The sequence below is a fragment of the Diceros bicornis genome, chromosome 3 (assembly GCF_020826845.1).
Source record: "Diceros bicornis minor isolate mBicDic1 chromosome 3, mDicBic1.mat.cur, whole genome shotgun sequence".
NCBI lineage: Eukaryota > Metazoa > Chordata > Mammalia > Perissodactyla > Rhinocerotidae > Diceros > Diceros bicornis.
In genome coordinates, this window is record NC_080742.1 from 22,203,688 (window position 1) to 22,228,057 (window position 24,370).

Below are 24,370 nucleotides of genomic sequence, written 5' to 3' on the forward strand. Positions count from 1 at the left end.
TCACATAATTTATTATTTTTGTTTTTGTTTTTGGCCATTGTTTGGCAATTATAATTGCTGCAATTTCCAAAGATAGGCAGCTGCAGGATCAGGGAAGAAGCCAGGGCAATGTTGTTTTTCCTGTTTTCCTACCTCTACTGCTATTACAAACTCTGTGTAGGTGCTCTGTGTGATTGTTTCACAGAACCAGAGCATGTACATCAAAGGCATAAAGCCTGCTGCTGTTATGTGCCTACTACAATCATTACTACCACTGTCCACTTTGCCAGCCCTCTCTCTGGTGCTAGCATTCAATCACAGCAGCACAAATTGACAACATAGGAAGATGCTAGGTCCGGTGCCACTTTTATAGTCTCTGGAATTAGAACACCTGGGTTTGGGTTCAGGCTCTACTGCTCTGTAGTTGCGTGACTCTGGCTTTCACCTCCCTAAGGCTGTTTTCTCCTATGTGACAATTACATATAAACTCTTTGCTATTATTTTTATTATTGTTATTTTCATATCATATTTATATTCCTCACAAGAGAGCTATGAGGTAGAAATTATTTCCTTCATTTGACAGTTAAGGAGATTGCTTATGCTCCAGGGGTGCAACTAATAATTGACAGAGCTGGAATTTACAATAATTATATGCATGGCTAAGGTATCATAATAGAAGACAGTAGGTTTAACTGTTTAGGTCGTTGCTACAGGAATCATACGATTTTAAAAATTCATAGCAAAAAAGATGCGGCTTGTGTACTGAGAAAATATTCTGGGAACAAGGAACTATTATTTCTAATCTTGCTCTACCACAAGTTGTCTTAACTTGTTTCTTCATATGCTCACAATGATAACCAGGGGCCTCTGTAACAAATGATAGAACTGAGAAACATAGATAAGTTTTGTTTTTTCCAAAGGATTAATAGGGAAAGATATTTTAGACCCATAAAGATAAATTTAGCCAGTTGCACAATTTGTTTTTCTTGCTGACCTACACTCCCTTGAATTTGATTCCTTTCATGGCCAAATTTCACATATAAGTCGTTTTACACTTGTCCCTTTTTTTCAATTATCCCTTTCACATGAACACTTTATACCCGCTCTTCTACTTAAAGGGCCATATTAGAAAACACCACTTGTTCCAACTCCCCTGTAGATCTCTCAAAGCTTTTTTGTTGTTGTTGTTGTTGTTCCTTGGGATTTTCATTGACTATGGAAATTCTGAGTGCCTATTTCAAGGTATGATTTTCGGTTTTGACTCTACTCCGTATTTATTCTACCTCTATATCTATTTCCTCGTTCTTCATCACTTCTCCCCCAGCTTCACCAAAAGTACTTCTGCTAAGGTTTAGTCTTTGGGTTCCTTGTATTTAATTCTCCCTAATTATCACTCAGAACTTTAAAATCATGACTTCCTCATCTACACTTCTTCTTTTTCCCTTCAGCTCAATATCTGCCTAAGTGACACACTGCTTGGATGCACCCTCCAAATCATAACCTCAACAGAGTGGAAACCAACCACTGCACTTTCTCTACTCTTAATACCAGGATCCTATAATCAAACTAATTCTCCTAATGATGCTCCAAATCTTATCAATGAAATCTTCATTATTTGTCACACATGTTCAAAGCCCAGAATATACATTTGGGTATCAGTTTCATTTACTCTTTATTAACTATCAATTATCAAATCTTTTTTTAGACTTCTACCAAAGAAGCTCTTGTATTGTTTTCTTTTACCTTCACCATTCAAGTATTGGCTGTGATTACATCAAGATTAGATTTCTGCTTAGCTTCCTAGAAGACTTCTTTGATGCTTTACCCTTTTTTATCCAATCACTTCATCACATACTCAACTAGCAGTTTAAAATTGTATAGAACCTGCTTTCACCATATTAATTTCTTAGTCAACAATCCTCAGTAGCTCTCTCTTTTTCATATACATAACTTTCTTTCAATTCCTCATAATTTGATCTAATCCTAATGCCCAACTTCATTTTCTATTTTCTAATAAGCAAAATGGTTTATTCAGCATATTCTCTAATATTCTCATATCCAACAAAAATAGTATATTTTCTATTAATTTCATGTCTTTTTCTGTTTTTGTTTTTTTTTTAATGAAAATATTTACCTTCTTCTATCCATTTATCCAAACCTTCCCAGGCCATTTTCAGAATTTCTTTCAAGTAGTTCTGAGTTCAAATCATGACGGGGATTCCCTAGATGTGTGATTTTGTGTTGGTTATTTAACCTCTCTAATTCCCAGTTTTCTCATCTATAAAATGCAAAATAAATTCCATTTGCTTATTTAGACTGCTGTAGCAATGTAATAAGATAACTGCTTAGCATAATGTTCGGACATACAATCATTAATTTCTACAGTATTTTTAATGATCCTATCCCAGGTCAGGGTCTAGGGGTGCAGAGCTGGATATAGCAGATACAGGATCAGTCCTCTAGCACTTTGTAGTTTTGTAGGGAAGACAGATCTTAAACAAATACTTATACAACATTCATGTAATCATAATGTCTATTTCTAAAGGACAATATCATATGAAAAATATGAGGGTGATTTACCTTAGGTAGGGACCGGGAATGAGGCAGCCAGAGAAGGCTTCCCTGAGAGAAGGACATCTAAGGGGAGATTTGGGGGATAAACAGAAGTTATACAGAAAAGTGTTCAGGAGTAACTCACAAATAGTAGTTTAGTGTTGCTGTTTTATTGTTACACTATAAATTATTATCCTCTTGAAACCTTTCCTGGCCACTTCATTCCTATTGACCTCTGTTCTCTGAAAACCTATTTTACTGTATTATATTCTTTTACTATCGTTGGTCTTCATCTTTTTGCATTCTGTTTTACTCTGTTCCTCTGTGCCTTGCAGTGTTCTTCCCATTTTATGAAATGACCCTATTCCTGTCTTGATTTGCTTTGAAACTAGCTTAAATACTCTTAGGCAAAATTGGATATTCCAAAATTGGGGCTTCCCGTATATATGTATAACCGTATTATAACTGGTCATTGCTTTATGCTATATATGATTTCTTTCCCAAATGCCCATGCAGTTCTGAGGGCAGAAAATATGTCAAATTTATCTTTCAACCATATGTTGGTATCACCATAAAATAAGCACAAAAAAAGTATTTGTTGAAAATATTTGTTGACGGTTTTATGTCTCTAATTCTAAGTTACTTAAGGCAAGATTCACATCTTACTTCAATCTTATTTACTACTACTATCGTAATATGGTATAAACGGTATTCTGTGTGTGTTGTATGCTGATTGATTATGAAGACATTTTTCACATCTATTTAAAGATAATAGAATATTTTATTATCTTTTGACTATAAAATTTGACATATTTAGAAAAATGGTATGAAATGTAAAATTCTACTTATTTTTCCCAACTTCCTGCCCAACAAGATGAAAACTACTATAATATGAAATATTAGTTTGAGAATTCAAAAATAAATAAGATACAATTATCCCTCTGAGAGCGAGAAGTCTTTGCTGTTGCTCTGAATGTTCTTTCAAGCTACTATGTTTTCAGGATTTGAAACAATGGAAAGAGGACTTTAAAGTTATTTATTTAACTTTTCTGAGCTTGAGTAAAAAAGGCACTGAAGTAATAATCCTTCTAAGACCCATTGATGATTCAATTTAGAGCTGCTAGGAAAAAGAATGCCATTTGGTGAAAAATTACATGTAAACACTTATCTTGAGCACTACTTTGCAGTATGTTTTCAGAGTAGTATAAAATCCTTCCCCTTAAATAGGAACAGAAATCTCAAGATCTCAGTTCAGCTATCAGTTTGGTATTCCACTTGCAGAAGAATATACGTCACATATGTTGCCGTTAGCATAACTGGTACAAATTTTGCCATTTTTAAAATAAATCAAGTCTACAAATTCTTCAAAAAGAATATTTTTAACTTCATAGGTACAAATCTACAAAAACTTATCAACTATTAATATTTTGACAAATATCATATTGCAAATATTACTTCACAGTTAAAAACAGAGAATGTTAAAATTACTGATTTAAGTGCAATTACAGTTTTGAAGATAACCATTTAATAGTCTGTAATCTTAAATTGCTTGACTGAAATGATACATATCTAAATCACATCAAGTTATACTATAATTTCAAATTACCTAAACGTCTAATAAAAACATAGTCATTCCTTCAAGGTAGATATTAGCATTTCTTATGGTAAATTCACTATAAGGCTTATTTTACAAATTGAGTGCTTCTTTTATAATTATGCAGCTCTAAAGTGTGGTATATGTATATTTTATATATATAGGTGGTATACATATATTTTATATATATTTAAAACTATTTTATATATCTATATATATACAAACAACTCATAGTTTAAGTATACTGTGTATTAGTTTAAATATCTAGATTTATTAACTAGAAAGAAAGCCTTTTGTGTTATCAAACTAAGTTTTAAAGGTTACTAAATGTGCCGAGATGCAAAATGGATTTTTAAACTTAAAATAGTTGACAGATATATAGAGACTAAATAAGTAAGGTATTTAAAACATTCATTCTTAAGACAATATATTTGAAAATCTCATTATTATTATATCATGAAAGATTTGAAATTAGATCTTTCTTAGTATAGGAAATAAACTAGAGAAATTGTGTTTGTGAATATTTGAAAGATTTTAAAGTTTGATCCCATATATTCTCTGAGTAATAAAATAATACAAATATTATAAAAGATTGTTTTTATTTTTTAGATGGCAGTGGAGGTGGAAGTGCATGTATTTCTTGGATTTGAAGTTTGATTTAGAAAGAAGTTGGTAAGAACCTTATAAGTAAAACTATGGAAGTTCAGGGGTTAAGTAAGTCAATTTGAGTATCTCATAGGCAAAAATCAACACATGCATTTAATAAAAATCTAGGAATTTGACAATCAGAGTACTAATGGCTGCTAACTTAAAAGATATCCTCCTTTCCATTTCTGAAACATGTATTATTTAACGTTTGTTCCTTAAACAATGGGCAGGTAACACAATGTCTGCAAATGATTTGCCTAAATATGTGCAGGAATAGCCTAGAACATGGCAATAACATGTTTCTCTGCAAGGAGGAAACCTAAATGCAAAGAAAAGGAAACACACGACACAGAGTTGAACAAATGCAAAATAACCTTTAAGCTTATACCTAGAAGCAAAGAAAATAAATCATAAGTGGGACAAAATGCATGCTATTAACTAAGTGATTTTTTTCTATTAAAAATAAGGTTATTTAAAATTGATATTTTTAAAGTTGTAATAACTATGCTGACACTGGTGGTTCTTCATTTACTTATTAATTAACAAATATTATCAAGTCTCTAAAATGTGTCAGACAATGAGCTGTAGAAAACTGTAGATTGATAAAAAGAATATGCTTTTTAGAAAATATTTTATATTTCACATCTAATCTGAAGAGAAAAACTCCAAACCTAAAGCACACACCTTATTATCCAGAGTGCTGGTTTGGAGAGATGCAGGGGAGAACACAATGAGAAGTACTTAGTGTCACAGTTCAGAATCTATTGAGCAGAGTGCTTTACTAGGTTAAACACATTGGATCGCAATATTCCTTTGAGGTAAAACGATATAATTAAATCTTAATCTAGCTAACACTGTGGTTAATCCAAAGTGGTTTCTGAAAACTCAGTCAGGCTTAGAGAAAACTACTTTACTTTGACTCCACGTTTTAGGCAATATCTTCATACTTTTCTCTCAATGAATATCGAGAAATTTATTGACATTAATAACTCGTAAGAGAAGAGCTTACTTCAGTCATTTTTAGTATGACAAAAACAGGCAGTGATTTTGACTATAATGCTTTTTTTCTAACCTGCCAAGCATTGTAGAATTCTGAGATGCTTTATCCAGAATCTAAATCAGTAAGTTATGAACAAAATTAAATGCCATAATATTACAATGTCATATTACTTTCCAATAGACAGACATGCAGGTTGCATTTTTACATAACTCTGTACACTCTGCTCAATTCTAAAGTCTGAATTCTAGTCAACCCACTGTCTACTCTCTGAGAGTATTAGTAAACTAATGTTTTACACATGTCAAATACATGCTGTTCACACAGAGGGAAAAAAAGGCATTTAAGTAGAGTCAAGGGAAACTTGCTCCCTGTCAAACTGCTCAACCTCTGAAATACCTGATTGTTAAGCAGGTTGTGTCATCTCCTGCCAATTAAATCCTGATGGGGGAAGATGAAAGGCAATTCTCTTACCAAAATAAAATTTGCCCTTATCCTCAGAGAGCTTTAATTCGAAACTCAAACAATGGAGCTTAGTTTTCTTGTAACGCTACCTTCAGTTATTACCTTTTGAATGCTAGCGTGTACATATTTCTGCCCTTGCCTTCTACTTGTCTCCTTTGCCCTCTCACCTGAAAACTCCCACTTTCCTACACTGGCAGGAAAAACGCTGCTGCTGAACATCACATCCCTTATTATATTTATTGCTTCCTGTGTGTTAGTCTTCAGGAGTGAAATGTAGACTTCAACACAAACGTTATGTTATGAGTGAGAGCACCCAAAAAATCTTTAAGTGTCATACTTGATTCAGAGTATGGAATTCTACTAAGAATTTCTATTCTATTCTGAACAAAGTGCCCAAAATAAAAATTAATAGACACGTTATTATTATTACTATTATTTTGCAATAAATTCCATTGTTAGCCTGACTTGTTTCATCAAAATGGGTTTTGAGGCATATTTCTTCATACCTTCCTTTCCTTCTTCCCCTCTTCCTTCCTTCTTTTAAGTTCAGTCATGTATATCCTCCAACTACTTCTTTCCTGATTTGCTACATAAGGGCTCTACCAGCAAAATAAACTTCAATTGCAAATCTGTGTAAATGTTATTGTGAAAATTTTATTTAAATCTGTCCTCTACTAAGGCCATGTGCATATGATGGATAAAACAATTATACCAACAACAACAAAAAAATCGCAAGTGCTAAAATTTCAGCACAGTTATATGTTAATATGGATTATTCCTGACATGAAAGTGGAAATACATGTCAAATGTATAAAATGGCTCATACTGAAATATAGAGTACCCTCCATTTTTTAAGAGACTATTTGGTGTTATTCAAGGTTCAAACTGGCTGGGGATTTTTATTTTATGTTCTCATTCTAATTTGCACCCTGTGGCCCTTTGCACAGGAAAAACACAAGAATAACTAACCCTCTAGAAATGAAGAAATGATCCTTAACAGTTAAGAGTTTATAACATGAATCCTACCTGCAAATATATATCCTATTTCAGATAAATTCTCTTCCTTTTGCTTTCTGAGAAGATTGCTCTGGCTTCAGTGTAGAAACCTGACTGCACAGGCTAAGCAATGGTGGTGAGGAGCAGCGAGGCAGCAGGATGTGAGTTAAGAGCATTATTTCATCAAATGGAACCATATGGCATGGTCACCTTTACACCTCTGGTCTGGTGTCCAGCAGAGGAGTCTAATACATAAAAGCATGATCTTAGACGCGAATATCTTTCTTTTTCTATTTCCTAAATACTTACTCACCACATCTAACATCATGGCTTCTTGCCACTTTTTGCCCATCATTCACTTCCTCTGACCTCAAACTTGGCTTGCTTTCTTGAACTTAAATTACACACATTTTCAACAATTTTCTTTTTATTTTATTAATATTTTTAAATAAATTATGGTCAACTCAAGGTTAAGGCTCTTATGTCATTATTTTTCAGAATTAAGGCTCTAATGTCATTATTTTTCAGAATTAAGGCTCTAATGTCATTATTTTACCCATTTGTATTCCAGAATATTCTTATGCATACAATGATGGGCGTGCCCACGAGAGAATGTCACATATGTGCATGTCATCTAACACACATAAGGTTGGGAACAGCTGTTGTAACATTCAGAATCCTAGAAAATACTAAGTTACATGATAGTGGAATCCATACTTATAATAGCATAATACGATACCAATTCTAAAAAGAAAAACCAAAAACAACACCCTTTGGGATACAAAAACTGACAAACCTGAAAGTCTCCCAAATTTATAAAGTACTGATGAAATATTCTGCTTTGGATATTTGCAACAGTTGAGTGATGAACAATGCCCAGGCAAATTCTATCGGTATACAGTACTGATCCATTTCAAAACAATCACTTTTCCCACAACAGACGTTTATTTCCTTAAGCCAAATGGAAAATAGACTAAAGAAAATAGACTAACATGTATTTGTAGATAAATATATCTACAAACATATGTTCAGGCAGTCTAAATTGACATATTCCTTCTATTACACCTTCATAATTTTGTCTAAGATGTTGCCATTACTATGGATATAAACACACACACACACAATATATATTATATATAGTTTTATACATAAAAGTTTTATACACAGATATATATTTTATATATATATTTCCTATTGAAAACATTTGTAGAGAACTCGGTACAGGAATTATGAATACTTTAAATATAAATCAAACTGCACTTATTTTAGTATCTTTTTTCTAAATCAGACTTTATCTCTCTGGACCTATTGAGGTTTGTGCCTATAAATATATCTTTGTTTCTGATTTTATCTTTTTCTTTTCTCATGCTCTATGTCAACACTCAACTAGTCTCCACCCTGTTCATTAAAGCTTTTTTCTAACAGATGTTGTATTTTCCTTTTACTCTTTCATGTTATCCCGGAGAGATCAAAGCGTTTAGTCATTCTTGTCCATTGTATGCAGACGTGTGTGGGGGAAACTTTGCATGATTCTTGTGTTCAGGTTGCTTTCCTAATGTTTTCAATTATTTTCTTTGATAATATTTGATGTGTTGACTGCTTCAGCTAATAGAAATCATCTTAAATCCAGCTACTTTTATGAGAATAAAAGGAAATAGTGTAAAGTATTGAAACAACATTCAAATTTTATCTATTTTGAAGAGGCAACTGACTCATTTTCAATAAGTAAATATTACCTTTGTGAAAGAAATCATACAGTTTTTCCCTGAAATTACATGATATAGTTTATAATCAGATCATGAATGCATGGAGAAAGAAAGTAAAAGACGACTATGTTTTAAAAATAATCATCTAACATTACTTATTAACTTCAATTTTGAAAAAACCTTATAAACAGCTTGACATATACGGAAAATTGTGTCTTTCATGTCTTTTTACATGTTTGGCAGTGAGAGTGAAGGCAATGCAGTGTAATGGAAGGACTCTGAACTGGTTGTCAGGAGAAGTGAGTTTAAGTTCGGCTTTTACCACTAAGTAGCCATAGGATTTGTGAATACTATTTAAGCAATCTAAGTTTAAATTTCCCATATTATAAAATGAAGGACAGGAATTAGAGGAGCTATACAGTACCTGTAAGCTATAGTGTTTTATAAAGATGTATATTTGAGCAATAATTTTATGGAAATTATGGTCACAATTTAACTCTGGACATACAATATTTGAAAAAGTAAGATACCAGATACTGCTCAGCTTTGTGTTCAGTACGCATTGGGCTTAAGCAGTTATGAGTATATCAAATTTTCCATCTTAATTTTTTGTACTAAAATCTTCCAGATCAAGTACAAATGCATAGTACCAGTACTATGCTGCTTTCCTTAGCAGCATATTTGACAAATACTTTTCATTTCTGTCTTAGAAGATTATTAAAATTTTCACACTTTGATAAGTATAAGGTAGAAAAGTGAATGGGATTAAATTTTCTTCATTCATCTGGCAAAAACATCATTTTAGTTTGGTTTTCATTTCACCTGAAGTTGATTTTAATCAAGAAACAGAAAATTACTGATTGCCTCTGATGCACTTTCTAAGCAAGGGTACATCAGTTCATTTCAAGTTTTCTGGATGTTTGCATGGTAAAAATGGTAATATTTTGCTTATCACTTACATAATCTTTTCCCATTCCTCTGTCAGATAAGTTATCACATCTTATTCTAGAAAAAAAAAAGATTTTTACATATGTCTTAGATACTGTGCAATTTTAGTATGAACTTTAAAAAATTCCATATTGCTGTTAGCAAAAATTTGATGTAGTATCAAGGTAATACCTAGGATTGCTATCTAGCATGATACAATACAAAGAATAAGTATTCCTCCCTGCAAATCTTGTGTTTGTCTCTGAGATTTAGGCCAGCAAAGGGCAAGTAAATGCGGGACACTAAACATCCATCCTTTCCAGGTTAAGCAATTTAAATTTGAGGTAAGACAGCTATTAAATGCCAGCAAAATATAAATCAAAGGAAGAAAGTTTGCCAGGATAAAAGCACTTAAAAGGAGCTTGAACCCTGGCATGTACACAAAACCTCATTTGCAACACTAGAAACATCCAGACTTTTAGCCTCTATAAAGCTTTGTGATAATCTCAAGTGAGGTAACTCATTGAAATAGAAGCTAGTCTTGTACTTCTTAATCACTAACCTATTTTCTGAAGTGTATGTGCATAATGTGTATTAGATAAGTATTTTTTTATCACAAGAGAAATCCTGAGATATAAAAATGTTAAGGAGACCAGTTTAATGTCATTTCAGTGGCAGCAAAAGTCACACAATGAATCAGTGACAGACCTGTGAATTGATTTTAGATCCCATTAGACTCCCTTTTTAACCACTCAGCAATCCCTGAGCTTGCTTTCAGTGACCAAAGACGCACAATCGAATTAAAATGGCAGACTGAAAAATAAAAATAAAATAAAAATGGAAAGTAGTCATTCTATGTGGTTTGATTTCTGACAGTTGAAACAATATATTTCCTGCAGGTAAATGAACAAATCTCAAACCTATACTCAGATATTAACACCAAATTTTCTACCACTTATAGGGGGATGGATTTAAATTACTGAAGTATAACAGAAAAATATGAAAGGATGGAAATAATTGTGTTAAATAAAAGTTGAAGGCCTATGCCATTAAATATTTTAGGCAATGATTAAAGGATGTCCTTTCACATAAATATATGTTTCTCCAAACACATTTGTTCTAGCTGGAATTTCTAAAGACTCATAAGTACAAAATTAAATTTGAGTAAAATTGTAGCATTTTTTTCAAACATGTTAATATTTCAATATCTTCATAGGCAGAGATAAGTTGATAAGAACCATTTACATAGGGAAAATGAAATAAAGACTATGCCAATTTTCTGTTATTTGATAATTTGTATGTCATATAAAATTAAATATTTTCTGTTTATAGAGAATCTAGAATTCTACATATGTACACCAGTATCCAGACTTTTCTATGTTCTTGAAATATTACATGATCAAAATATTAAGAAAAAGGACATCTTTCATTGCTAAATTTACTTTGAATGAGAGGTGGAAAACTCTTAATTTTTTTTTATATTTTAAGAACTCTATTTTAAATATATTTCTATTAGTGCTAAATATTCTGATTTTCCCTTTTGGGTAAAAAAGAATTATAACTCTCTTTGATTATAAAATGTATTACCACTCTCCTATGTGTCTGAGTGGAAGTACGTACGAGTAAGTAGGTTGTGTTTATCATTGCTCAATACCTAGATTATATAGAGAGGGAATTAGTAGAAACAGAAAGTAATTGATTGTGCGGGGTATCATAGCACTTCTGTTACTGAAACGAGACTCCCTGATTATATTATTACCATATCCTTTTAAAGATGAATTTGCCACAGCCATGAAATTTTACCAAGTTGACAAGCACTGTCACATTTTTAGCACAAAGAATTTAATGGTTCTTTCACAAAAGTTCCTAATCATGCAAGTAGTAATTCATTTTATTTGAAATTCAATATTTTGAGAGTGTTTAGACCTGAGTATTAATAAACACATAGTACATATTGTTAAATATGGCAAGATTTCTTTCTTTTTTAAGGCTTCATAATATTCGATTGTATGTATATACCAAATTTTCTTTATCCTTACATCTGTTGGTGGACATTTAGGTTGTTTCCATATCTCAGTTATTGTGAATAAGGGTACAATGAACCTGAAGGATATAATGCTGGGTAAAATAAGCCAGTCATGGAAGGACACATGCTGCACGTTTCCACTTATATAAGGAATCTAACACAGTCAAATTCACAGAAACAAAGGGTAGAATGGTGGTTGCCAGGGGCTAGAGATAAGGGATCGGGGAGTTGCTGCTCAAAGGGTATCAAGTTTCAGTTATGCAAGATGAGTAATTTCTACAGATCAGCTGTACAACATTGTGCCTATAGTTAACAATACTGAATTGTGCACTTAAAAACTTGTTAAGAGAGTAGATCTTGCGTTAAGTATTCTTATCACAATAAAAAACTAATGGAAAAAAAAAAACATGGTACAGCATCATAACAATGAGGTACAATTGGTACAATATCAGATATATTTATGTCACTAGAAATGCCATATGTTGTGATGGTGATGACAACATATTTACTAGTTGTGTGATGATAGGTAGGTTGTTAAACCTCTCTGAAACTTTGCTTCCCAAATTGAAAAACGGACATAACACTTCCATCACAGAGTTGTGAAAGCCAAATTGATAAAACCATCAAATATGCAAACAGTGATAGTCATTAATAGTAATAAAAATAATGAAAAACTCATAGGAATTAGTTGTAGTAGGAGAGAAATTAAGCAGAATAACAAGGGATAAATCAGATATATCATTTTCATAAAAATTTCACAGAATCAGTATAACCTATAATGTAATAATGAAATTAAAAATAAAGCATATATTTTTCATTTAAAATCACTATTCCTAAGTACTACATATTATATCTTGTTTCTTTAAGTTTGGTTGGTTTTTGTTTGTTTTTTATTTTTATTTTTTAAACAAAGTGAGTTTGAAATGCTTTCACATACGCATAACACAAAATAGCATTCTCTGGATTTACAAGCATGAAGAAACCAAGCTTTTGTGATACACTATGGGTGAGAAAATCACATAACTTTGCATATGATAGCTTAATGTTTTATGTACAACATAAATTCAGCTTATTTGTAGACTTAGGAGTAAAAATTGAGTGTGCATGTGCCACAATATGCTACCAAACATGTTTGCGGTAATTATCACAAAAGAATTGGGAAACCATTTTTTCATTGAGGAGTTTAAACAGTGTCATCATCTCAGTTGTATCTCATCTAGTGGTTTATGAAATTTGGATGTTATTTTCATTTCTTGTTGTTTTCCTATTAGAATTTTAAGTATTACTCAGTATCTTCCACTTAATATCAGCCTAGGCTCTCATCGTGTTACACCATTCAACTTTTGCCATCGTCTCCAAATGGATGTACCTCTATATTCATTCTCCCACCATCACATCCATACCAAAAATATGTTTCAAAGCCAATCATGGCAATAATAGTAGTCTCTTTCTGAAAGCGTGTATAGCTCTTGACTAGTTTCCCCAAACTCAACCTGATCCTAATTTTCCAGCCTCCTTTTTTGAAAATCACTATACTCTCTGCACACTGGGATATCTGTCATTTCCCCATTGGCCTTTTAAGTCTCTGTCCTTCTATTCTGTCCTTCTAGTTTTGACTACCTTCCACATCCATCAATACTTCACCTATTTTTCAAAATCCAGCTTAAATGTGATGGCCTTTGTTCACTTCATCAAGCGTTCCCTCATTTATACTCATCACCTTGTTCAAACTAGGCACACATTAAATAATTTTGAAATATAAAATAAATACGGGATGAAATCCCTGACTTAATCCCCTAAATCAGAATTAATGATTTTATCTCTTCTTTCCCACTGCATGCTACCGGTACTTTCTTTTAAAGGAGCAGGCTCTTTTTTTTTTTTTTTAATTAATTAATTAATTTATTTTTTTTTAATTTTTTGTTTATTGCAGTAACATTGGTTTATAACATTGTAAAAGTTTCAGGTGTACATCATTGTACTTCTATTTCTGCATAGATTACATCATGTTCACCACCAAAATACTAATTACAACCCATCACCACACACGTACCGAATTATCCCTTTCACCCTCCTCCCTCCCCCCTTCCCCTCTGGTAACCACCAATCCAATCTCTGTCCCTATGTGTTTGTTTATTGTTGTTATTATCTACTACTTAATGAAGGAAATCATACGGTATTTGACCTTCTCCCTCTGACTTATTTCACTTTGCATTATACCCTCAATGTCCATCCATGTTGTCACAAATGGCTGGATTTCTGGCCAGTCCCCGTGGCCTAGTGGTTAAGTTCCACACACTCTACTTCAGCGGCCCAGGTTCGGTTCCCAGGCGTGGACCTACACTGCTTATCTCTCAGTGGCCATGCTGTAGCAGCAGCTCACATATAAAAAGAGGAAGATCAGCAGCAGCTGTTAGCTCAGGGTGAATCTTCCTCAGCAAAATAAATAAATAAATAAAGGAGGAGCTTCTGGACTCAGACATAACCCATTGAATAGCATGCTTGCCTCAGGTCCATTACAAAATACCCATGAAACTTTAATTTTCTCATCAGTTAAATGAGGATACTAAGAGTACCTACCTCATCAGATTTTGTGAAGATTGAGTGAGCAGCCACTACAGGACATTTGTTCATTGCTCAGTAACTATTAGTTGTTGAGAGTATAATTGTTATTATTACTGATGTTTTCACCTATGTTGAAGTTACATATTTATGCATATGTTAGCTCTTTGAGGGCAGACATTTGTGTTTGTATTCCTTATCATTACTATTAGGACCTTGCTTAGGAAAAATACTTCCTATACTTTTATTAAAGTTAATTTTATCACTATTGAATCATTCATCTGAATAGAAATTGCTTCCAAGATCACTTGGACATTGATTGTGGCAGTCGAGCAGAATTGTAGCTACACATCTGAAGAACCCCAGATATAAATGTTAACCCTCTATTATTTCCTAGGATTCCCTCAAATCTATTTAATAAATTAAATCTTTATTCTAGAAGTTCTGGTTTTCTCATTATGTCTTTCCTTTTCACCTCAGTGCTATTCTCATCACCTCATGCTGATTCTCATCACCAGCCTCTGCTATTTCTACTTCCCCGGCTCTCATCCTGTCCAAATGGACCACAAGTGCTAAGCCTGGAGCAGCTGAGAGCCATGAGGAGCCCTAGACCAGAGGCCAATACACTAGGGCAAGAGGAACGTCCTCTGACGTAAACATAGGGAACAGGTAACACTCTCCTCTTAAAAACTACCACAAGGTTATCTTCTTAGTGTGCCATCAGTTACCTTACATCATATGTTTTCTAACAGAACTAAATTTGTAGAATTGTAAAACTAAGTGTATCTTCTTCATGGCTAAAATTAAGTACCAAAAAAACTGGAAAACAAAAACAATTAAAATTAGCAACAGTAATGCAATGTGACAATGATATCATTGTGCATCCTGAAAAGTAAAACCTTCTTGCAATCTGAACATGTTTCTAGTGACCAGAAGCTACAGTCTTGGGGGCTAGCAATACTACTCTTCTCTAACCACTTTTCTCTATTTGAACCATAGCAGAATCTTCCTTCATACAGCCCACTCTGACCTTACTTTGGCCTTTACTTGGCAGGAATACAGAATCTGCATATCAAGTCAACCTTTGTTTCTTTCTCATTAGCTCAAGAAAATTAAGAGAGCATTCTTGGCACTCACATCATCATAAGCCTCAAGCAAACAAAGGCACTAACATCTTAACATTTTATATGATTATGAGGTCGTTATCCAAATAATTTAGAATGTACATATATCATTTTTTCAGATTATCATCAGTGAACCACCACGGTTTAAAACAAATCTGCAAGATAACTTGCTGATGCCCATTTGAAACACATAGCAAGAGGCGACAAATGTATTTTGATTTGTGGAAACTCAGTCTAAGTTTATTCTGCTATTTTTCTGAAGTTTCAAATATATCAAACTAACACCTTCCTTCTCATCTATATATCCAAACTGTATTTCCACTATCTTAAACTTTGGTTCAAAAGGAAGTAATTTAGGCAAGGAGACAAAGAGAGAAAGGAAGAAAAACACAGAACTGGAGCTCAAAGGCAGAGAAAGGCTCATGATGGAGGAAGGAGAACAAAAGAGAAGACGAAAACAGACCAAACGGGCGAGAAGGCAATGGGGTTTAGTACTACTCTTTGTGTTTCTTGTAAAATGTAATATCGATAACAAACAAATTAAAGCTTTTATGGATACAAATTCCTCTCAAAATAGATAATACGGGAAATGAATGCAGAGGAATCAATCAAAAAGGGCACAAAAGGAGAAAGACTAAGTTGGGGACTATACACCTCCAGTGACAGGCTAGCTGCAATAAAGGTATGGTCTTTGATCCAAACTAGCTACTGTAGTTGATGAGGAAAAGATATATATATATGTTGGCTAACGTGTTGTATATGACTTAGTCCTTATGTTTGTATTGATCTTGAATGAAGATGCCATTCAGAAACTGAGTACTATAGATAATATAGTTTTCTAATAAGTAATTGATAATGACATTACTGCACCAATATGGCCTTTAGAAAACTGTTTAATTTTGTCCAAATTCTTTTTCTGGCTCTAGGTGAACCAGATCTGATAAAACATGAAACTAAATACCCTGCAAGGTAAGAACTGAATGCTAACATTTCCATTTTTATCTGTCATTGTTCTTAGGGGAAAAAAAATGGTAAAATACTGTGAGAAAAAAACTTTCTACAATTGAACCAAACAAGTGGTAGAGGGTAAAAGGATGTTAATCTCATAATTGTTGTGTTTTCATATCAAATATTTAGAGCAAACAAGTCAAAAAATAAAATGGTTATTTGAAACATTTTAAATAGGATGTGGGGGATGCTGGTTTGGATTTTTGGCTTGCTTTCTCTCTCTCTCTTTTTTATTTTTTACCATTTGTGATTTTTTTTTTCTTTTCTAGCCTTGTTTCTAATCATAACTTAGGTCCCCCTGCTACCTCACCTGGCTACTAGTTCTATTAATTTTGAGAAACAGTCTTATGAATAATATTTAGAGTTTAGAACATTAATAGCTCACAGAAAATACATTGGTGAGCTGTTAAGGTCACTCAAAATTTATGAACTGTGATGCTTTTCTTCACATACAAACAGCAGAGCATTTGAAAATTTAATTTGCAATATAAATGGTGATATTGTTTATTCAGCATGGTAACTTGTACAGGTCCACCTTCCAACATGATTCAAATATTGAAAGATTAGGAAAGAAAAACCTAGAAACCATTATGGACTTGCTCTAACCACATTTGGCTCAGGTCAGTCGTGCAAATGAAGAACACACTGCCTCTGGTGGAAATAATGAGTAGCAGAGAAGAAATCGTCAAAGAATCCTGACTTTCCCCACCTAGGTTAGCCTGCTACAAAGCAAACGCAGACTCCAATGGACGATCTAAGAAAGATGGAAAGATGTTACCTACCCAAAAGCACTCCTCATTGTTTTACCAAGATATCTAACTCTCTCAGCTTTAATATCTCCTCTTAGAAATAAACTTGTGCTCTACTGGACTAAACAACATAAAACATTGAAAGACAAAATACAATTAGAAGAGGTTAGATTAGATGTATAAATTAGTCCACAGAGCACTAGCTACCACTTAAATAGCATTTTGGCCATGGAGACTGTTACTAAGAGCATTTGATTCAAAGTTTTGCATAAAAGCAAACTCTTATTCTTGGTGGAAAGGAAGAACCAGACAAAACATTTTATTTTATATCTAGATATATTGGTTGTCACTGTAGAAATGACTTTAGAGATAGCTATTAAGCTTCATTGCATTTCTTAATGTCCCTTTGGTTCTATCATAAATTGAGATCATGACATTATGAGAGTATTTATAGAGTTAATAATTTCCAGCTCTCATCTGGGTCCCTCTTTCTTTAGATTTCCTGCCTAGTACATAGAAGAGGCCCATTTGGAATTTGAGAAAACATCCAGAGACTTCTTCAAAAAGCTATACTCCTCCTAAATTCATACTTTTTTTTTATTAACAGATGTAAATTTGAAGGGGAAATACCATATACTATAAGCCATTTGGGAATATTCTGTCTCCTAAGGATGACTTAGACTTTTCGTTTGAATGGCACGGATGCTGAGAGCTTAAACTCAAAACTCATCCGTACTCTAGCTCTGAATCATTCTTTCCATGAACTCTGCATGCATTTTTATGATAAACACACACATGTGTATGCAGTATGTGACCTCATTGCCAGTTATCTGCAGTGTCAAGTACTACTGGCAGATACCCAAGAATTGATTGACACACATCTTATAGAACTGCAGTTAATTAATATGTCTATCAATTCCCAACTGCACTACAGGAAACAGAAAATCTGTTTAATACAGCAATCAATGACATACTGTGTGTGGTCAGAATGCGTTCACTATACAGCAAGAGTAGATTTTGGAATACAGTGTTCAGCAGTATAAATATTGCTATTAAAATGCTAGGAGAGTAAAATAAGGTCTATGTTCATAAGTAGAAGACTAAACAAGGAAGTTTTTTGCACACTGTTTATCGTTATTTAAAAGGAACTGTTAATTTTCTTCTACAAGTTCTGAAGCTATTAAACAGTGAAGGGGGTCTTGATTTGATTCAAAAGTAATGTCTTTACTTCTGTGGCATTCGGCCATCTGGAATGGTAAGTCCATAATGTCATTTTCTAACAATGGGTTTTAACAATCTTGGGAACTCAATCTAAGACAATGAGTTATTTTAAAGAAAGAACTCTCTGCAAGGAAAAAACTGAATGTTAAAATGTCCATGACAGCCATGATAAAAACAAAAAGCAAAACGTCTTTTTTTGTACAATAAAATTATTTGTAATATGCAAAGTCTGAACAGAAGTTTAAAAAGGAAACTATTTCATTATTTTATGTAGAGTGGGACAGGTAACAGCAAAGGGTACATGCTACTTCTACACTAGAATACAGGAGAAAGATGTGTCCTGGTTCTATCTGAAAAGCCATCCTTGTATATAAAAGTGACTAAATTCAAACTTCAAGAGAGCTTATGAACTGTAATCCAACAATCCTGCCTCAGTCCTAATTGCTATTTTATTTCTTACTCTTTTAATCTTTCCATTACTACCATTCTTTTCCGAACCACATGAAGCACACATTCTCTCTTTCTTAACTTCACAAACAGCGTAACTGTTTAAATCCAAGGGTAGTATTTTAAGTACCAGTATAGATCAATTTAAAGCAGATTCTCTTAAGGCAGCTTAAGTACTGAAAATTAAATTTTATGTTGTCTAGACAAACCATCTTGATAATATCTTTTCCAGAATTTCCTAGATTGACTGTCTAGACTGCTCCAAATTCCCCCAGGTAATTGCATAATCATCTTCCCTCTGACCTCCTAAATAGTCTGGAACAGTATTTCCCAATATATAGTTGCCATGCAAATCAAGATCACTGAGCTTCTGAAAGAGGACTCTCTCAAAGGTTCTGAGTTTCAGAATCAGGAAAATACTTGCAGCCCAATATCCCACCTCACAGGAGATGAAACGAGAAGCTTTACTGATTTCAGTGGAAAAAATGGCTCCTCCATTTTCCTGGGTAAATGGCCTGGCTCCAGAACCTGTACCTCTCCATCAGGTACTCAGCAATGAGTAGCTGATAAGTTGATAAGGAAATACGCTGTGAACTTTACTAAATAGCAACTAAGAAAAAATTCAACATTTTGGGGGAAAATGATAAAAATATGGGAACTACCTATTAGGCAATGTTAAACTCACACAACTACCACATGAGGTAGAGACCATTCTCATTACTACTTTTTAGATTAGAAACAGTGACACAAAGAAAATAAGTAGCTTGCTACAGATCCAGCATCTAGTACCGAACTGAAGTCAGACAAAAGCCCAGCCATCTGAGGCCACAGGACATGTGTTTAACAATGATAGGATTGGAACTCCTTGAGTTTCTATAGCAAAAAATGTCAGTGGGTCACGCCCCGTTAGGAGGTTTGGAAAACAGTTGGAGGGAATAAGTCAACCTCTCATTTAAAATATACGAACACTGAGGGTCAAAGAGGTTTTGCTTAGTTTTGCTTCGCATACAATGAGACAGAGTCTCAGAGGGGTTAACTAATTTTTCCAATGCTCCACAACTTGTAAGTTGTAGAATAAGCTCAGAAGCCAGATGTGACTCCAAAGTGCACGTCTTTTCCACTAACCTGTGCTAGGAGCTCAGCTCTCCTGACTCCGCCGCCCTGTACAGCATGATGCCTGGCAGATGTAAAAAGTACAGTATGATGTGGAAAGAGTTTTCTAGAGCTATCTTCAGAATACACAAAAGTGGGACAATCACTCCAGGCCCAAGTTTTAGGGTGCTTGAGTATAGGAAATAGCTGAGAAGAGAGCAAAAAGGGAGGAACTTATCCAAAAGGTGCTAAAAAGTTAAGTGTACAAAATCTCCAGGACCACGTGCAGGGAATTATTCCTAATTTCATCAGTATGAAACAAGTAATTCAAGTAGAACTGCCTTTCCTTAATGTTAGTTTTTACTTAAAACTCTTGGGTATGTCAGCAAGTACAGTATAGGTGCTCATAAGGGGGAGGAGGAGGAAGGATGCGGTGGAGGAAGAGGCTGGTGATGGGCAAATGCCTAAACTGGTGAGACCTTGGTAAAGTGTTTTACTCTTCCCAGGATCATCAAAAAAGTAATAATAATTGTGTTTAGTCTAGAAACCACATAGTCTCTCAGATACCTTCTTACAGAAAGAAGGTACAACCCAAACTGTTTTGATTTCTAAGTCTTTGGATTAAAATAACATATTTTAATCAATTTAGGACACCTTAAGAAAATTTAGAGAGAGAATCTAGAGTTTAAGTTATAAAGAAGTGGCTAACGTAAATTATACTTTACGTTTAGGACTCCAGAAATATTCTGGAAACAAATCCGTTATTTGTTGAGTATCTCTGAATTCTAATTTGGAACAAAATTCTGTCACAAATTACCTTCTCACCACATGAACGCTTTTGTTCTTCTTAGGATTTTGTGCCAAAAATTATAGAATGGGTTATAATTGAAGGTTATCGGTAAGCCCAATTCATGGAACTGCTTTCAATACCAGTAACTTTTCTTTTAAATATTTCCCTAATTTCAAGTTTTACTTAAATTTACCTAACTTTATTTATTTATTTATTTATTTTAAAGATTTTATTTATTTATTTCCGCCCCCCCCAAAGCCCCAGTAGATAGTTGTCTGTCATAGCCGCACATCCTTCTAGTTGCTGTATGTGGGACGCGGCCTCAGCATGGTCGGAGAAGCGGTGCGACGGTGCGCACCCGGGCCGGGCCGCCAGCAGCGGAGCGCACGCACTTAACCGCTAAGCCACGGGGCCGGCCCAAATTTACCTAACTTTAACTTCCTTAATAAAATATCTTTTAGGAGCAATAGACAAATTAAAGAAACATCGTTTTTTCCACACTGCCAAAATAATAGCCAAAAATATAAAAGCAAAGCTTAGCTGAGCAAGAACACCAATGTGAGTAATTTAGGTCAAACATGAGATCAGATCATTGTGCACATGTATGGCATCCTTTCTTAATGCCTAGCCAGAAGAAAACAACTGGGGTGGCAGACACTTCTGGCTGAGGATGGAAACGGAGGAGAAAGCTGGCAATATACAAATGAAGGAGAAAACAGTACACATTCTGTCTGCGGACATCTGCCGCACGTGCAGAGTGGGTTGGACTCTGTCATCCAGGGGGAAAGCAAATGCTCTCTTCCTTCCTTCCTCCTGTTCCACAGCTATTGTTGAGTGATGGTCTCATTCTTTTTGCATTCACAGATTAAAATTAATAACAGCATCTGAATTTGAAGTAGGTGCCACTGAATAGCGAACCAGAAGCTAAATGAGCTGAAGAAATTAGTAATGAAGCATTTGAATAGTAAGGGGTCACAGACAAACACCATTTTTTAAAAGTCAGCTTTACCTCAGGATGATGTCCAATTTCAATGTAGGTGCAAATTGGATGAAAAGCCCCTGTTCCACAGGCGTACAAGTGAGTCTGATTATAAGCCTTAAGCACCTTGATGAAATTAGCACATTCTTTCTGCAAGACAAAAGGAAAACCAGTGAGTTCTAGCACTCAGCATGACTGAAGTATCCTCTAGGGTGCTAGGCATGCTTGAACAGATTTCTTTTCTTTTCTGTCTTTTTCACAATATTTTTAGGCCCTATTATTCTATTTTTTGCTCATATTATTACATGAACTAAAATTATAAAAGTTCTTACTCTTTGAGGGTCTAAATATAATATTCTCTTCCATAACTTTTTCATTAAAGCTATTTGTAATTTATTTATATGAAAGTGGAATAAGGTTATAGATAACCAATAATCACAGGTGACTTTTCTGGAAAATACGGGAACAGCAAATTATATGATTAAATAATGAATTACTTAAATAATACAATGGTGAAAATTTCTCTGCAAAAATCAGCTTTGAGTTTAATTTTAGAAAAATAAAACAAAAATAAGAGATAATACAACCTTCTATTAAACATGAATTTTAAACATCATTAGTAACCCATAATGATGGGTGATTGACTCTGAACTTCTGTAGTGCTGCTTTCTAGTGAGCTCCATAGACCGTAAGAAGGTAAAGCTTCTTTTTGTCACTTCAGCCTCAAAGATAATTTGGGTATATTTAAGATAGAGAGAAGATGTTAAAGTCTGGAATGTCTGTAGTCTTAAGGATCTTTTTAGAGTGGCTATAATCGATAAATATTTTCAGGAGATTCATGGACGTCCTGAACCCACACATGGACCCCCTGCCCAATGAGCCATGGATCCCCCACATAAAGAACAATTAGTTATAGGAGGAAATTCTAGTCATATCTTATTATTATTTAAAGAAGCTTAGACATTCCTGCCATTTTATTTTCTGAATAAAATATCACCAAAGAAATAAAATGGACAGAGCTCTTTATATTCTTTTTACATATTCTATTATATCTGTAGATCTTGTGAAAGAAAGTGGTTTTCTATGAACAAACAGGAATCTTAGGCTTTTGTCCCTGTTGAGGAAAGATTTTGGGGAAAAAGTCAGGTATTCAGAATAGAAACAATTCTATTGCCAAAATAATCCAGAGCAGGAAACACTCATTTATTGCAAAATATTTTTAAATAGATGGATCTATATCAATATTGTAAAAAGAAAACAAAAATGAAAAGAAAAATTCAAACTATCAAAACAGCTTCAAATAAAATGTTATGGTCTATTAATCATATAACAAATCTTAAAAATTGAATACAGATAAGGAGAAAATATGAATTCATCTTAGAATACTTAATATCCATATTGAAAATATCCAAATGAGTATTTACATGCTAAATAATAAAAACTTCATTGAAAATTATCCTGTTACTGATCACAGACTTTTTTAACTCATTTTGTGTTTTTGCCTATAAACATTTGGAAATAAGACAAAATATATAACTAGAAATGCAGAAAAAGATCAAAAGCAGACCATAATGCAAGTGAGGATGGCAAACATAATAGAGGATTGAGTTGGTCCTGGCACCTCTAAGTGTATAACACTCCCAAAGTCACTGTCTATGACATGTGACTTTTCAAGTGAAAGCTCAAAATGCATTTGGACTTAATGTAGTCAGCTGGAGTTTATAACTGAGATGTTACAATAATTTAAGTACATTTCCACATGATATTTGTATTCTGTGTCTGCAGCTGATGATTTTGGTCTTAACTTGATTGCCCCCATAAAATACGGAGCAGACACCCAAACTTGAGCAGAATAATTGTTATTTAAATTCAAATAATTGCTTTCCATTATCACTAATTTTTCTAGGATGAAACCTGAGGATGTTCTATAATACTTTGCCCCCAAGATAAACTACATCTATTTCAGGTAAAATATAAAACTTCCAAGTTATGACTCCTCATGCTTTCTTAACACATGCTGGGTAGTTCAGAGGAGTAACTAAAATAAACATCTAATTTCTCCCACTGTTTTGCTACTTAGATCCTGAATCTTTCTTTTGTCTGGTAAGGTAACATATAAAATTAAGTTCTGAAATCAACTGATTTTGCAAGTTGCCATGAAGAAAAATTTCCTTGCTTAAAGAGTTTATGGATCTCATCAATGTTTCACTTTCAACAGCGCACATCTTAGACAAAACTGTGAAACAGATATAACCTAACTTTCAAGACTCTTAGCAACAAACTTCTCCATTCTGTAACAGTTTCTCCTCCTTCCTCAAGAGGACAGGGCATGAATGCTTGGGCAGAGGAGAAAGGTTGTGGAGAGGGAAACATCTGATAAACTCATTTACAAATGAGGCATTCATGAGTCTTTACCCAAAGGAATTACTGGTACTTTTAAGAAAATTCAGTCATTTGCAAAGAAGTCATTTTCAGAAAAATATTTTATGGCATCCCTTTCTTTGAAA

At 33.9% G+C, this 24,370-nt stretch overlaps 1 protein-coding gene across 2 annotated transcripts in view; it reads right to left on the bottom strand.

The window, feature by feature from the left end:
• Positions 1–24,370, bottom strand: part of SEMA3A (semaphorin 3A) — a 533,676-nt gene that overhangs the window by 108,234 nt on the left and 401,072 nt on the right. For both annotated transcript variants that reach the window (XM_058524659.1, XM_058524664.1), the window contains one exon: positions 21,894–22,013. In XM_058524659.1, the coding sequence (XP_058380642.1) occupies positions 21,894–22,013 (120 nt within the window). The remainder of the gene's footprint in view (positions 1–21,893; positions 22,014–24,370) is intronic.